The sequence below is a fragment of the Buteo buteo genome, chromosome 23 (genome assembly GCF_964188355.1).
Source record: "Buteo buteo chromosome 23, bButBut1.hap1.1, whole genome shotgun sequence".
In the NCBI taxonomy this organism is placed as follows: Eukaryota; Metazoa; Chordata; class Aves; order Accipitriformes; family Accipitridae; genus Buteo; species Buteo buteo.
In genome coordinates, this window is record NC_134193.1 from 16,095,188 (window position 1) to 16,112,542 (window position 17,355).

General features: G+C 37.9%; 1 protein-coding gene across 5 annotated transcripts in view; it reads right to left on the reverse strand.

Annotated features, from left to right (window-relative positions):
* Window positions 1-1,342: 1,342 nt before the first annotated feature.
* CDK5RAP2 (CDK5 regulatory subunit associated protein 2) overlaps window positions 1,343-17,355 on the reverse strand; it is an 83,972-nt gene continuing 67,959 nt past the window's right edge. For 2 of the 5 annotated variants that reach the window (XM_075056101.1, XM_075056104.1), the window contains 10 exons: window positions 15,633-15,749; window positions 14,311-14,500; window positions 13,974-14,095; window positions 12,316-12,564; window positions 10,559-10,642; window positions 10,174-10,433; window positions 7,712-7,858; window positions 5,558-5,696; window positions 2,912-2,958; window positions 2,045-2,673 (listed from right to left, as the gene is read on the reverse strand). In XM_075056101.1, the coding sequence (XP_074912202.1) occupies window positions 2,572-2,673; window positions 2,912-2,958; window positions 5,558-5,696; window positions 7,712-7,858; window positions 10,174-10,433; window positions 10,559-10,642; window positions 12,316-12,564; window positions 13,974-14,095; window positions 14,311-14,500; window positions 15,633-15,749 (1,457 nt within the window). In that variant the 3' untranslated portion in view covers window positions 2,045-2,571. Of the gene's footprint in view, window positions 2,016-2,044; window positions 2,674-2,911; window positions 2,959-5,557; window positions 5,697-7,711; window positions 7,859-10,173; window positions 10,434-10,558; window positions 10,643-12,315; window positions 12,565-13,973; window positions 14,096-14,310; window positions 14,501-15,632; window positions 15,750-17,355 lie in introns of those variants that run through there. The other 3 variants (XM_075056103.1, XM_075056102.1, XM_075056100.1) reach the window with 2 other exon arrangements.

The window sequence follows — 17,355 nt, forward strand, 5'->3', positions numbered from 1 at the left end:
CCAGGGACCACAGAAATGGGCACCTAGAAAATCCATGGCTTTGGGGGTTTTTTTATTGAAGAAAAACCTCACATGCACAATGGTTGTGTGGGAGTACGGAATATGACAGTCCATCCCACTAACCAGGGCTGAGGACCAGATTATCCGTGACCTGTGTGATACCTAGCTATTGTACTGGCAACCACCCAGAACTTCGGAGTGCAGCTCTGCCCATTTAATAACAAGCTGCAATTTAGAGGCCAAGTGATTTAGAGCATCTTTGTGGTATTCAGAGTTGGCTGAATGTCATCAAAGTGTTGGGAAACTGAATGAACCAAAGCTTTAGTGGAAGGAGGGGAGCTATTCTGACTTGTCTTAAGCCTCGACATGTTGTGCAGGTACTACCAGACCAACCACAACGGCCCCTGGTTCTTGGCCAACCCAACGGGTGTAAGAGCTAGCTGTCTCCACAGCCATGTTTCAAGGAGCACAAATTCATTTTTTGTGAAAGTCTATCACCTATTGGTTAGTCTCTAGAATGCAATATCCAAGCACCCAGTATAACCATAAGCCTGTGCTGAGATTTCCCAGACCTGGTGGTAACCTTCTTGGATGACAAGGGCAAGTTATCGTGTATAATGGGGACACGATCAACTTGGGGTGGGGTGGGGGAAATCACACTTTGTGCGGAATTCATTTAGCTCGCCAAAGCCATGATTGCACCATAAAGTCTACTTTTGTAACCAAAAATCACTTTAAATTATAGTCTTGTTAGGGTTAAACTAAACTATTTTCCCCAGTTTACTTTGTGCCATGGAGAGCAGGTTGCTGGTAGTCGGCTCTGCTGAGAAACTGAGTGCTCAGGCAGCTCAAACCGAAGGCAAAATTGAAAAGGCACCAGGTAGGATGAGGGGAGCACAAGTAGGCATGTTTTATGCCAGTGTTCTCTGGCCTTGCCAAAATACCACTATTATATGTATCAGTGTGCAACATAACCCCATAGTAAAAGATTTATTTAAATTTAAGAAACGCTTTTCAGAGTTTTTAGCAGAAAAATGGATTTCAAAACTGTTTAGCTGTGTTCCTCACGTGGCCTTCTGTCCTCTCTATACAGATCTCGGGAAGGAGGGGGCAGGCAGGGGATGACACTAACATTTTGCCAACAGCAAAATGCCTTTCAGTTATGGCTTCCTGAAAGCAAGTTTCCAACACCCCCACTTAGCCATGACAAGCACTTCTGGGATACCTTACACCCACTGCCACTAAGGACTGGATTCATTTCATTTTAGCTGAACTCAAGAAACGAATGCTCTAACGTGGCTTCTTTGTTCAGTAAGTGCTCAAAGTCTGATATTTTAAACAAAATAACCCAAACACATTTGTAGATTATTTTTCATTTTAATTGTCTGATTTTAAGTAACATTTTCAGACCGAGCATCAATCTAAGTTTCTAATAGGGCAATAAGAAAGCTCAGCATCAGGCAGCTTCCAGAAGAATCTTCCAGATATGTTTAAAATGCTTTAAAATATTGAACACACATTGTTACAAAACAATGCCAACTGGCAGATTATTCTTTTTTTTTTAACCTACATTCTCTTAGCTGTAGAGATACAGTTTGGAAGGTGGATCACATTCTTGATTTTTTCAGGACTTGTTTAACTATAACAACAAATAGGTTTATAACATGACAAGTACAAATATAAAATTTCAAATGACCCAACTTTAAAAAAATCTGGATTTTTCTTCAATACCTCTAGTACCTTGCTTCTATAATAAATATTAAAAACCATCTTCTACATTACAGAAAATGTTAAATAAGTTATTTATCAAAAGATTTTTTTTTCTCTTTTGTTTTTTGGTCAAAGGCTGATTCCATTAAAAGAACCAAACAAACATTTTTACATCAATAAATAGTAAGGCATAAAGAAGCAAACAACAATCACAAGATCAGTCTTTATTAGTAGAACTTTCTCCTTCAGAGAATCCTTTTTTTGCTGGTGTAGGAAGGTGATTTTTGATTCTCAGCCGGTGGGACCTGGTTAGAAAAGCAGTAATTATTACTATTTTACAGTACTTCAGAGGCACACAATTTGCCCCTACCCCATAATGGTACAAAAGGATCTGCAAATAGGAGCTTCTGTATTCAGCAGATCTTCAAATCAAAGTGATAAGACTTCTGTAAGCAAAAAGACTTTTTTATGTCATCACTTTCTAACTCAGGTAGAAGGCTGAGACAACAGTACAGCAGATGCAGGGGGAAGCGTTCAAGGCGGCACTGCTGATGAGGGTAAGGGAAAAGAGATTCACAGAAAAGGTTAGAGGAAAATTTAAGGAGTGGCTGGGAGATGTATAATCGTTCAGCATGGAGTGGTGTGAGGAGAAGGATGGGATTTAGGAGTCAAGAGGTGTATGACATCCTTCTGCGAGTAAAGTCTGAACCTTCTGGGAGAAATCAAATCTGAACAGTGATTACTTAAACACTCAAACTAATTTAATATACTGCATTAGCAAATAGCTGTTTGCAAAAGCTTTGCCTGTTAGTTCTATATTTAAACAAAAAGCACCACCAGTTATTAACACATACACAAGCTTTAAATAAGGGTGCCTTTTGTGAACTTACTCAGTAGACAGGTTATTGGACTGTGATCTGCTAAAAATAAACTACTGGAAGAAGATGACACATGAATATTAATCTAGGGAAAGCATCAGAAAGGAAAGGGTTTAGCTGTTTACATGGTCAGTCATAAAATTCTAATTCAAACATCAAACATTACAGAATATTTATCATACTAAACCCCTGTCACCCAGACTTCGTTAGGTAGCAAACCTAAAGCAAATCAGACTAATTCTGCAAAATACTAGTGACACAGCAGTGCATATTTCTAATGAATATAGACCAAGGAATTAAATGCAAGCAAAAATTTTACTTACTTCCAGGTTTCCTCTAGCCTTCTTCAAGACATCATGAGTTAAAATCACTGAATAGAAAGAGGAGATTAAAAAGAATACTGCACAGTCTTTCTCTATTCCCTGTATTCAAGTCTTATGACCACATACTAAATAATGTATGAACTCACATCTACAAGACAGGCAGCGACCAGGCAATCATACAGACCCCACCACCACCACTTCAACTTTCTTTCTTACCAAAATCCGGAACTGTTACTCCCCCGCCTGAGCCCTGTTCAGCAGCTCAGGCAAATACACAAACCTCCACCTGCAACAACCCAAGATTAAGGGGCAACGCTGTACCAGTGGAGAGAGTTAGGGATGAGCAGAAGCGTTCCCTCAGGACCACAGCAGCGCCAGCACTAGAATGCCACTTCCCACCCCTGGCCCTATGTTCTGTGTAGCACATAATCTGCTTTTCAGATCAAACCATCAGGGAAGTGTTTTTAAAGTTTTTCTGTCGTAACAAGAACGATACATGTGAAAACACACATAGCTTATCGCTACATTTAACGTGACAGGTATGAACAGCCCCCTGCGATACTGATGACCTGGTTGCCTTGACCTAAGTCATCAAAGGAAGACTTTCTGTTAATTTTAAGGGGAGACAGTGCATGCACTAACTACAATTTGATCTACTAGGTAGCCTACTTGGGCCGGGGGGAGGAGGGGGGCAATTAGCAGAAGGGGGAGAAAAATTGTGCAGTGGACAGGTTGGGGGGGACGATGGGCTGGGAAAAGGACAGATGGCAAAAGAAGTCAGCCAGCTCCTCCAGCAGTTCAAGGACAAAGCAACCTATATATGCTTAGGGGAAATCATGTCAGTGACTTGCTCTGAAGGGTTCCAAGTTTTCTCTATTCATCCAACTAGTTTGCCTCTGTGGGGACAGCATGAGACCTGTGAACGGAGGAGGGGATGCTTCTAAACAAAACTGGTACTTAGAAATGTCAGGTTAAATATGTGATTCTCTAATCTCTGTCAGCTCCATAACTGCTGAAAAATACCATTCACAAGTACCAATTTAATATTCCAGCCTCAAAAATAAACAATTTAGCCATAATAAAGATTTTTCATTACAATAATAAGAACCCAACAACTCCAAGGGTATAGCTGTCATGAGATAATTATACCCTTGGCAGATTACTGCAATTTGGCACTGCATTGTTACATGTTCAGAGGTTCAGATGAGGTTTATAAGCAATGAGTTCGCTTGCCAGAGAAAGCACATAGAAGACTCTGAGCCACAAGAATGTTCCAGTCTCTGCCTCTAAATATATTTAGGAATGCTCAACTAAATAACAGAAGGAACCTGAATATCCTCAGTGGAGTGGCCAGCTAACAGGATGTTTGGAGAATGAAGGCAGGCAAGGTCACCTACTGCAATGCCTTTGCTTTCTTACTAGCAAAAGGAGAAAGGAAGAAATATCAAAAACAAGTGTAAGCATCCTAACAAAATCCAGCAGCTTCATATGATCCACCAGTTTTGTTGCATGCTTGGTCAGGAATTTGTGTACGGATGCAATTTAGAAACATTTCTGAAATTGCTCTTTAAGGCAAAGGTAACTTGACATCCATAATTCCCATAATCAATGAAACTTACAGAAAATCATATCTAGGTCTTTCTGTGTAGCAGAGTGCTCTCTGCTCATAAAGAACTCTGCTAGTAAATTCATTTCACCTGGCAAACTAGATTTTTCTAAATCAAAAATATTCAATTCAGTACATGAAGAGAATTTAGAGGACGTGACACTAACAGCAAAGCTGCTGCTAGCCAGGCAGTACTTTGCATGAAGGAGATTTCAGAAAATGCAGGCTTCATTTTATCAGGACCTAGTTCAGATGAGGTTGAATGCCCTGAAAAGGAGTGAGCAAAATAAGGGGTAGATGTACTGTTTTCTTCTTTTTGAAAGTATGGGTGGGTGGAATGGCTGTGGGCATAACATTTTGGCCCCAAGGGTAAAATCTCTGTTGATTTATACTCTGCTCAGCCCTACTGAAATTATCCAGTATGTCTGAGATGTCACTGGAACTAGGAACTGACCAAACTAAACCAGTAAATCTACCCCAGGGATATTATTAGGACAGACAGAATAGCTTTGATTTTTATATGACAACCCTAAACTGAGCTATTTAACTTTAAATCCTAAAGAAAACATAATTTTGGATTTAATATAAATAACTTGTACATCGTTTAATACAACAATTCTGAAAGAAGTGACCAAAAACCATCCTATAAATGCTTAAAAAAAAATCACCTGCAGGCAGAAGATACATGTACCTTAGATATAAAAATTACAGGCTATGGAGCAAAATAGCATTTATTCCTCTACATTGCATTTAAATGACTTGAGTAACTTACAGTATTAAGGCCATTTTCATAACATTGTATGATATGTAACATTTTACCGTCTAGATGAATTACTGATAACACAAGTGCCATTCCAGCATACACGAATGAGTCATTTAGTTCTGCCTCTTAAGAGAAGGTAAGGATAGATTTCTTTTTTTTTTTTTTTTGTTAAGAAAAAAATATACATACCTATATTCATTTTGTTATTTCTCCAATTTTAGAGGTAGCCACAGACTACAAAAATAAAATAAGAACCAGTAATAAATCATACACTTACACTGGTCAATGATGACTTTCTCCATATTTTCCTTCAGCTGGTTTGTGGAGTGCAAGCGTTTCACTGTGCTATGTAACTTCTTCTCTTGCTCGGACAGTTTCTTATGTAATCTAAGTATTTCTGCTTTCATTCCTTCATCCTAAATTAAAAGAAGAAACTATTATATTAAGGTATTATATACAAGTACTTTGTACATTGTGAATTGCTAAAAACTTTCGTAGAAGAGCCCTCAAGCTTACTTAGAGTATGAACAACTTAAAGGAATAAAACATCACTGAGCCTGTCCTTCCACATTCACATCCCCAGTGACATATGATTCTATGACATCTGCCAACAGACAACTACAATTCTTTGCTGGCTTTTAGTGCAATTAGTTTTTCCGCTAGTCTGAGAAAAGTGCCTATTTTTGGTTTTAATCTTCCATCCCTCTCTTCTTCCAACCCCCCCCCGCCCCACTAGAAAATACAAGGAAGGCCAGTGCTATGGGATCAGCAAAGATCCTGTCTGCCAGGTTCTGAACTTCCAGCTTCCTTCTCCAGTGTTCTGTTAATAGCTGATGCTGCCTTTATCAAAGGGCTAAAAGGCATTGTACAAATGACCAGAACAGTTTTATTGCAAAATTATTTGACAGTATCGTTATTTAAGGTTCACTATTCACCACCAATTCCAACCAAGTTATGGTTAGTATCTTGTAAAACAGCACTATGAGTAGCCCTGACATAGTCTGCCAGTATCACTGATCTGGATCCTCATGCAAACTTAAGCTTGTACTTTTTTTTTTCTTGTTGTGCCACTTGTTAAATAATAGTATCATCTTCTGGAATTCACCCCTAGCATTTAGCTCTTCAGAAGAACTGATTACTCACAACTCCTGTGGGGCTGAAGAGAAGGCAGTGAATGTTCAGTATCTCTTAGAATCAAGCTTCAAGAGACATTCTTTCATATACTGCATTTAAGACATCAGAAACAATCTAATATCCTTAAGATCTCAGGATGTTGGATAAAGAACTCTAGAAAAGATTCTATGAGGCTCTAATTAGGTGTAGTCCTAGGAAGTCAGATCCCACACACATTAAGGCCAGATTTTCAGAATTGATTGATCCAGATCAAGAAGGTTTAGATCAGTCTGACAGTAAAGCACCAGATGCATCACCGACATACTGAAAGCTGCGCGTGTAAGATATGTTCAGATACTGCAATCCAGGCCAACATACAGCTCTCTATATTGATTATACACATAAGGATAAAAGTGGAAGTATACACACTTGTCAAGACATCCCAAATATGGAGCTGAAATATCAGTGAATATATTAGACAGCATAGTTCATTCTTACTGCTTTTGTGATTTTACACATTTAAGGATGCTAGAAAATAACATCAAAAAATGTTATTAAAATTATATATAAAATGTTTACTCTCCTAAAGTTTGGGAGTTTTTTTTCAGCAATAACCTGCTTTCCTTAAGAAACATATACAAAAACCTCAGTGAAAATACTTTAGATTTATTTTAAAGCCAGAGTTTGAAACAGTTTCATTACTGAGTGGTGGTATTATGACAGTATAGATAACTCATTCCTCATTCAGTTTACTTTCATTCATTTGCATAGTGCAATCCTTTTTAGTTAAAACGTTATAAAATTTGTCTCGGGGTTTTGTCACACTTTTAAAAAAGCATCCTATTTTACAGCTTAGGCATCAAAAACATAAAAGGAAAATGCAGTTCAGATTACATCAAAGTTGCTGAAGTTTCTGTTGTTACTAGTATATACATAATCCAATTGAATTTGGTTCTGTAACAGGGAGTCCAAACCTTTTCTTGTTGAAATGGAACATTCACCACCTGCCTAGGTTTCCTGAATATCATGTAACAGGGTTACAGATTACATCTTTAATATAAAGTATTTATAAAAAAACACCTCAATATACAATATGATCAAGCTAGAAAGCCAGCACACATTCAGCCTTAGCCTTCAGTGATGAGAGCTGACTAAATCCATGTGTCCAGAGACTGGGCATGCTGGGTTCATGATTTTCAAAAGATTTTCCCAAATGACATGTTCCTAACTGATGCATTTTCCCTGACATGTTACAACAGCTGAAAAAAACCCACCAAAAAACCCAACCCAAAAACCGCAAAATGCAACATAACAGTACCTGAGTCCCATGAGTAGTACCATGCACAGCTTTCAGTGGAAGGGAAACTCTCCAGAGAAGTTTCAGTAAACGTGCAGCCTCTTCTAAAATCTGCTGTACTGTGTGAATATTTGTGGAAAAGCTATGCAGTGATGCCTGGTCTGGTACCTGTATCATAGGATTAGAGACATGTTACATTTTATGCTTAAAACATTATGAAAATGTAATCTTAATTAATGGTTTAAATCCAGTTGGTATGATTTCATATTTATGATGATGTACACAGCTATTGTGTGTCACAAAAGCTAATTTGTTAGTTTACAAAGACTGCTGAATTATGCATTATCTGAGAATTTCAGGGAGGGAAGGGATTTATCCTAATCAATAACCATGATTAATAATAGATTATATTTACTAGATTTGCTATGCCACATTGTAATAGTTGGCAACTCTCTTCTTTCTCCATTTTATTTCATGTCATGTTATTTGAAAGTCAAATGATTACAGACATCAATTTAAGCAATATAGACGTTTCTTCCTTAGCAGACCCTTTAAACTGTTCCATTTAATGCTAAAATAACTATCAGGACACACATAAAATGTTTTCCTCTGCTGACAGATGAGAAAACCAAATTGAAGAAATTGCATAAATGTGAAATAAAGGAGGGAAAGAATGCAAGGGGAGCAAATGAATTACCAAAGCAATGGTGATACAGAAGGGGGAAGGGTAATGAAAGAAAAGCATTCACAGTTCCTGCCCCATGCAGCATATCATTTGAATACTTATTTAGCATTGTTATCTAACCAGAATCCTTCTGTCACATAAAATATCCCATTTGCTAAGTAGTCTGAAACTTCAGTGATGTAAAGCTTGATAGGAAACTGCAAATTGTGAAACTTACTGCTTTTATCTTTACACCAACAAAACAAGTTAAAAACTTAGAGAGATTACTTTTTCAGTCTTAATCAGTATCTTAACTAGGTCATTTGAAAATATATGATACTTCAGAGAGTCTTAAGTGTCATTCAGACATCATTTTACTGTGTGAGCACACATATGATACCACAAAAAGAATTTTGGAATTGTTGAAGACTGCATCTTCAATAGCTTTACTAATCATAACTAGAAAATTAAGTAGCATTAATTTATCCAAGCAGTTAAGACCTTCTGGTTTTTGAAGAGCAGTAAGCATGTTTTTTACAACATTTACATTATCATAAAATCATAGGGATGAAAAGGACCTTCCTTACTCACCCACTTTGCTTTCCCGCTCCAAGGCAGGAAAGCATTACATGTAATTTTTCAAACATTCACGTAATTGGTTCTTAAAAGGGCCTCCAATAACAGTGTGTCTGAGCACCCTCCATTCCAGTGTTTCATTATTTTTACCACTGGCATGTTCTAGAAATGCCTGATCCAAGCCTTTCCTGTTGCGGTTTAAGCTTCTCAGTTCCTTATTAGCTGCCACGGACATGTACATGTACAGATTGTTCCTTCCCTTTGTTTGAAGCTTGTAGGTAGATTTGTCTTATTCAATCTACCCCAAATATGCTATCATTAAGTATATCCAGACATTAACAATATTAAACAAGAAAACATTAGCGTAAGTAAACACTAGTAGTTCTCCTGATTCTAGCGGAAAAGGATTGACATTATTCAATACAAAGCAAACATTTTATTTGTTTAGGAATTATTACGTTTAAGACTACAGCAAGAGCACCGTGACTTGATATCACTGTGTCACACTTGATGCAGAAAGGATGATACACTATGTCTTAGAAGACAATATTTGATCAATAATGAGATATTCAAGTTTCTAGACTAGCTACTGATATTGCTAAAGTGTTCAACTGATACCAGAAAGTGGAAAAATATTAAAAAGCTTCCCTAATATGAAACAACTCTCATTAGCATATATCAATCATTAATGTACAATTATCACTTGGTATTACTAAAGGGCTGAATACAAGTAAGTGGGGAACTTTATCAGCTGTATATCAGATTTCTTTTAACTGTCTCATATTTCCTGCATTTATACCAAGCCTTCATTACAAGAAAATCTCCCAAATTATTTTTATCCCTAGGTTACTGATACATACCCCTAGTTTAAGCCCTTTCTAAAGCATTTTAGAGTTTTATCTGGGTTTTGTTGTTGGTTTCGTTTGGCTATTTATTTTTTCCAGTGTAACAATCACCTATTTCCAAAGTAAAAGGAAGTAGTTTCACCCCATTGCAAGTAAAAGTGAGACTGCTTGTTAAAGGACCAGAATTAACTAATTTATCTGTAGCCTCATTAACCCAGAATCACAGACAGGTGCCTGCATCTAGATGCGACTTGCACTGTCAAGGTTGAGGTGTCCTGACAGAGTTATTCAGTTAATGGTGCCTGCTGCACCATTAACCTAGTTCTTTGCTTTTGTAACCTATACGTTTTGCACCTCTAGGTAAAATTCACCATCCTTTAACAGCTTTCACTGTTTACCTTTATTCCAGGCTCCTGCAGTTTCGTACCAGTGACCTCTCTTAAAGAAATCTCCATTTCTGCTAAGACCTGTTGCCCTTCTGAAATCTGTTTCCGTAGAGCATTATAATCCTCAATCAAGCCAAGAACGTGGCGCCCGTTTTTGTCTGCCCACATACGATGTCCAGGCACAAGACGAGGGGTACATGCCATACTGGAAGATGAAGTGCTACTGCAGTGTGAATTACTGTCTAAACTGTCTTTAGAGGCAGAGTGCATACCTGGGACAGAAAAAGAGTTTAATTTTTTTTATTCTTACATGCAGAACTAATTGACACTAGACTTCTCTTAAACAGCAAGTCTGGGATATAGATAACATGCACATTTAAAATACTTTTGGATGTACCTGTTTTTGCTAGCGAAATGCAATGTCCATGCTTCTGCAGCTCACAAGTGTTTCTGCTGGCAGCAGGGCATTTGCAAAGATTTTCTATACATAAAAATGGGACAAGGAAGAGTATATCAGTAGAAGTTAACATGCATTAAAAAAAACTTCCTAGCCCTACTTCTGTTCCTTTTTCTTTTTTGCTGATGCTAAACTTGGATTCAGGAAGCAGGGAAACACAGCTAATTTCCTAGTACCACGCCATGTATCTACCAGTATTTACCTACATTTATCTTTTTACCATCTATCCAAAGTTCTAGATAACTCCCAAAATCAAGTCATGGTCAGAAAATCTAAAATATATCCTGATAAAGATATTTTAATCAACAAATGCAAGCTTCCCATTAACTCCACAAAAAGTATGACACTCTCCAAGGCTATACCATACTAAAGATTGTATAGATTGTATATCCCCAGACCTTCCAAATTCCCTACGTACCTACGAGTAAAGACCAATCACAGTACATCTAAAAAGCTAACAAATTCGGCTGTTGACATTCCAAGGAGTCTTTCTGGTCCATATCAAAGGTATTATAACACTATTTACCATTTTCTTAAAGAAATAACACACTTTTCCAGCTCCCATCTACTCTACCTGATGCAGGTCAAAAGCAACATCTAGGATTCTATCTAGAAACTAACTGGGAACTAATGCAACCTGGGGACACTGGTGATAGAGGTTCCACACAAAGGTGTTCCACACCTACCTTATCGTGACTGGCCCTAAGGAACCATCCCCATGTGGAGCACAAGACTGTAATTTAGTGTTCAACTATAAAGTGCACAGAGAATGGTAGCAACCCATAAACGTTATTTGCTACATTCAGCATCTTTCTTACTTGTGCAGGGTTGAGCAGAGTTATGCTCATTATGTATTTCCTCTGAAGTACAATTCTGATTGGACATGATGGACTCACAAAAGAAGTAAGGTGGTAGAAAACCCTGTTGTGTCTCACGAGCTCTCATACTAATCCTCTGGCTGGGGCTACTTGCTCTGTGTGGTGTGTAAGATTTAGGTAGGCACGTTTGGGTGAAGTGTATGGACCCAAAAAGCCCCATTATTATTGGTTCCCATAACACGATGTATACCTGTACAGGCAGTAGGAGAGCTGGCTTTATGCTGGAACTATAGAAAGCTGTTACTATGCAGAGTACTTTAGCAGCAAGAAAGAACATTCTTGTGCCTTCTGTATCCCATGTACCTCCATATTGGGACAATAATCTAACCCTGAGTGTAAACACTATATTTTCCCTGATTTGCTAGAACAGTATCACTTAACAGTGATTGAAATAAAGGTAAGATATTCTTCAAGGGCAAAAAGGGGACAACTGATTTATAAAAAGACCAGTTAGTGCACTTATTGATAAATCTTGAGTAATACATACTCACCCTTAGCACACACTATAGAGCTCTGCATTAAAAAAAAGAACCCCCGGGTAAGCAAAATTTATTGCAATTTAATGTAGGCATCTTTCCATCCCAGAGACTGTCTGCAAATGCTTTTCTTGAATGAAAAGGAAGTGACAGTTAGAGGCTGTAAGACAGTGCAGTATGCACTTCACCTCCCCATGCACTAATAGCTCTAACAGGAAAGGGAGCTGAAAGGCTGATAGGCAGCTCCCAAATGTACAGCTGATGCTGTACAAGGCTTTAAGAGCATCTTTAAAGAACAAGGCACAGGTTCTACAGTATAACAAAAGCATGTATGGCACAGTACCATTCATTCCTGCGTAATGCTGAGATTCTTGTTTGAAAAGATAGTTGATATTTACAGCTGACACTGATCCCACTTCCTCTCTCTTTTCTTTTGAAAGCTGTTCCTCTAATTTTTCATGCAAAGACTTGTTTGTCTCTATGGTTCTTTCAAGCTGCACTCGCAAACTCTGTATTTCAGTCAATAGTTCATGTAAGTCAAGTGGATTATTCTGATCTTTTCGGAATTCTTCTGATGCATCACATCTGGGATCTGAGACAATTTCAAAAGAAACACTTAACATCTTCAACAATTAAAATAACATTAGCCATTATCAGAATGCTGAGCAAGTAAATTACAGCCAGCGTTATCCTCAATATTAAGAATTAACTACAAACAGCATTAAGATAATGGTTTGACAAAAAAGCATGTCTTAATTGCTTCTACCCTCGAAAGATTTAAAGAGCTGAAAATTATTTTTCACTTTGTCCATAAAAGCCAATAAGTCTTATGCCAAAAGGAAAAAAATATAAAAAGAGAATGAAGAGGATTTACAAAATTTGAAGTGCATTAATGCACAGTCTAGGGAAACAAAAAAGAATGGGTAATCTTGGAGCGCGGAGGAGGGATGGAGTAGAATTGGGAGTTTAATTTTATACACAGAAGAAAAAAGAAAATAGTGATCACCTGGCAACCAGAGGAACAAATCTGAACCTGAAAAAAGCAAGGGCTGTGTTCGTCTCTTCATAGAAGGAGGTCAGTACACAAACAATTCCATGTATTCTTTCATGTTGAAATCAAACTGTTCTCCAGACAGTGGGAAGGGGCTCAACTGCATGAGGAGGGTGCTGCTACTCTCTAACTACATTACCAGTTCTGTAGGGAGACTTACTTCCATCCCTGAGCCACCTTTGGCTTAAAGCCTTATGCCAACAGGGCTCTTCTGCTGCAGCTAGGCATGAAATACAGCGACAGCAGGGCATATTACTCAAAGGAGCAGGAAGGGGCAGGTGGGGGGAATCAACTTTTACAAGAACTTCCAATGGGAAATTTGCTGGATCCCAAAACGGGTATGCAGCAATGAACAGCATTCCACTTTTTTACCTAGCCATACCAACAACTAATGTGGTGGTATAGATTCCTTAAAAGGGGTAGGAAGAACTCATTAAGTCTCATTCCTACCCCTCACCTTTAGTGACAGACAAGTGGACAGGAAATTATTAAATGTCTCGTTCAGAAAGCAGTGCCAGCACTTCTCCCCAGCCCTAGGGAGAAGACACTACCCTCATATTCAGACAACAGAAAGCACAAGCTACCTGAGTAAGCACTACCTGTGAGAATGCAGCAGCATGTATTTAGATGACAAGTAAATATCTAAGCTCCCATGAAGCTTATCCAGCCTGAGCCACTGAATCTTCAATATTTGGTTTTAACTTAGCTAAAAAGATAAAGGAAACTCGGGTGTGCCTAGTCAGAACATATGACACATCTCAACCTCACAGTTACACTCCTTACTAAGTAAAAAGTAGCATTTTATCATCAAGTTGTCAGTTCTACTTTGCATAGCAGACAAGTAGAAACAAAGAAATAGTGACATAGCCTTACTGTCCTTTGACAAGATCATATTCAGAGAGGGAAGGGTTGCAAGGGCTATGGGTGTAGAAACAATTGTGCATTTATACCTGTCCTCTTCCTTCTTGCTTCTTCCAACTTTTCATAAACTTTGATCTCCGTTCTAAGTGACTGCAGTAACTTCTCATTCTCGGAGAGCTGATGTTGCTTTACATTAATTTCTGTTTGCAACCTGTTAAGTCCCAATAAACAGCTAAGTTAAAAGTTAAATTCTTACATTTTGTTTCAAAATCTAAAATCCATTCCCTTTTCCTCTGTAATTTTTCCCTTGCCTTTTGAATATATCTATGTACCTCATTAATGTTAATGGCTATGGCTAAACACATGCTTGTCACATTGACAGTTTTCTTCTCTAAATGAATGTCTAAATGTGGACAGAATCAATACCTGTTTAATTCATTACGACTGCTGTAAATTTGACATGTCAGATATCTGGTTTCATCTTCCTTTTGGCCAATTTGTTTTTGCAACCTTTCATTTTCTTTCTTGATGCATTCATAATCCTCATGAAGATGCTCAATGATTGCATTCTTTTTAGAAAGAGATTCTCTTAACTTTTCATTTTCCTTCTGTTTATCTGAAAGAAAAAGAAACACAAGATATTTGCAATCCCCACAACCTACTAAAGCTACGCTTTTTAACAAAACCAGCTTTTTCAGAGACTGTCAGAAAATAACAGCTGCTCTTGTGAGTTTTAGGATTTCAGTATTTCAATTTTCTAATGACTTTTGCCAGGTGCATTTTCTGTAACGTGGAACATTTAACCCCCAGGACTTACAAAGTCCCAGTAAAAACCTATGTACAGCCTTATATGCCAAATGCCCCCAACACCTCTTGGAATTTGGTCAGAAGGATAGTATTCAACAAACAAAAGTGTGAATATATTAATTAAAAAAGTAGAACTTGAACAAACTGATAGGCCAAAGATGCACCAGAACAGATCAGAGAATACACGACTCTGGAAGAAGCACCAGTGCTTTTACACAGTCTGAAAATATGGAGACTTATAACCTAACTGTGGCTTAAGCTGCTTTTAAGACCTAGTTGGCAAGTTGTTGGTTTTCTTGGGCGAAAAGAAGAGGGAAGACTTTAACATTCTCTCTTCACAGCTGTGAGAATGACAAAAGTTTAAAAATAATCTCAAGAGATTACAAATACTTCCAAATGGATTCCCTCAGTTCTGTTCTCTTCTGAAGTGTTTCAAAAAAGAAGATGACTTGGCCTGTTCAGTCAAGCCTCTGTAGCAGATTTCGGAACCTAAGTATAATTAGTTTGCTCCCCTTTGAAACTCTTCTGTACTGCATGGTTTTGTTTTCAGCAATAACACTATTCTAGGACTTTTTTTCTTTTTTTTCTTATGAGGGCTTCAGTATGGAAGCATGGGGAAAAAGGAGCAAGAAAATGGTAACAAAAGGCACAGGGGGAAGAGGAAAAAGAATGTACAAAAAGAAAGGAATGCAAAAAGAAGAACGGAGAAATGAAAGTAAATATCAAATGGAAAATGCTACAAATATACAGAAAGAAGGAGCATTACTGCTACTCCTTTATTATTATTAACCCCAGTTTGAATGCTTACGGTTGAGCATAGAATTTCAGGGTTGGGAAGAATGGTTAAGCCAGTTTAATGAATGGACTGTTAATATTTTATGGTTTTCTGATCTGGAATGAGTTGCAGTCTACTCCTGTAAAGCACAGTTTTACATTTTTACCTCTGGATCCTTTTGCTAGCATTGCATTCAGAACTTGATTTTGCTTCCTCAGGAAATGTATTTCAGAAGTCAGGGAATTATGCTGCTCTGAGCCATGGATAAAAATGTTTGCAGAACCTATAAATATATACATAAAAGATGATTTATGAGTCATCTCTAGGTCATTAAAGATTAAACTTTCCAGACAAGAACAATTCAAAAAATTGCAGAAAAACATGTTATGAAAGATATTTCTCCCCTATATATTTTGAAGGTTATCCCTACAGACTAAAAGGCAGTTCAGGTTAATGCCAAGTAATCCAAAGCCCTGCATCACAAGTACCTCTCATTGCTGGGCAACCATTACCAAAATTGCAAATTATCCCTGGCAGTCTTTACCTATCAGCTAATATTCCAGACAAAATGCATGAGTATTTTGTGACATTGCTATTCTTTGAAAATAATGCAAACTGTAGGAAGGTTTACCATATACTTCAGTCTTGCTCTGTTCATAATCTGTTGTAGTTAATGACACCATTGCGGAGGACCACTAGATTCTACCAACTAATCCACAATGGTTAATGCAGGAAACATAAATAGTCTGATAATAGATTTGTTACCATGCCAGTCTAGAGCATAAGGCTGGAATCACTGTCTTTGCCTCTGATTACAAACCGAGAACCCATTTATGATCACAAGGATGAAGATTCATCCCTCTTAAATTTGTGCATCTCAGATTCAGACAACTGAACCAGTGTTGATCAACCATCAACAGTCATGGGGCGAAACAGGCATCTCCAGAGAGTGACTCATCCAATGTATCCTCTGCACACATTTCTGCAGATGAGATGCCCTGTCCTCTGAAGAGAGGTACTTCTCTCCAGTGCCTCCATGAGAAACTCTGGGTACCTGGCACAGATTTAGATGTCTAACTTTTAGAAACTTAAGGGTGATCAATTCTACTCTGAGGATCCTACTGCGCTAGTTGTATGAATATAAGTGTTAAATCGTGTATCTAGTCAGTGAAATTCCAGCCTAGGTAATCCTCATAATGTACTGTATTTATGCTACTCATCCCACAGCAATGTCTAATGTTACAGTACAGTCTGAAAAGTGCCACATTCCACTCTCAAGGTGGCTGCTTCTGAAACGCAAGTCAAGTAATTGTTATTGCCCTTTATAACCTGCTTATAGTGAGTAAAACACCTCAGGACCCACCGGAATTAACATTACTATTAAAAGTATTTTTCACTTGATTGGTTATCCCAGTATCTCCTACGCTTTAAAGCTTGAGATAACTACATGAGTGTCAACTATTTGGTTAATAGAGAAATAACCAGCTGGCAAAAAAATTAGCTGAATGTATGAAGAGGATGCCTTTCAGCTCTGGCAGTTCAATTCAATTTGATGTGCTGCACTTCCTCTGAGTAATCTCATTTTATTGTAATCCCAATTGAAGCTTTTACCCACTACCTAACTGGGATGTAGTGTGCCATGATATGCACCTCTTGTCGTTACTGAAAGACTCAAAGGCTCTAGAAGCCTGCCACTAATGGCATTTTACTATCTATATGTTAAAGAGTTGAGGTAGCTATGTGAACTCAAAAGGCTTTTTCCTTTCAGATTTTAACAAAGCAATTCAACTTGAAGTGGCAAGGCTTGATGGTCTCATCTTGATTCTAATTTAATTTATTGCCCATCACCCAGCTTTATCCTATTTGAAAAGTTACACTATCACAGTTCT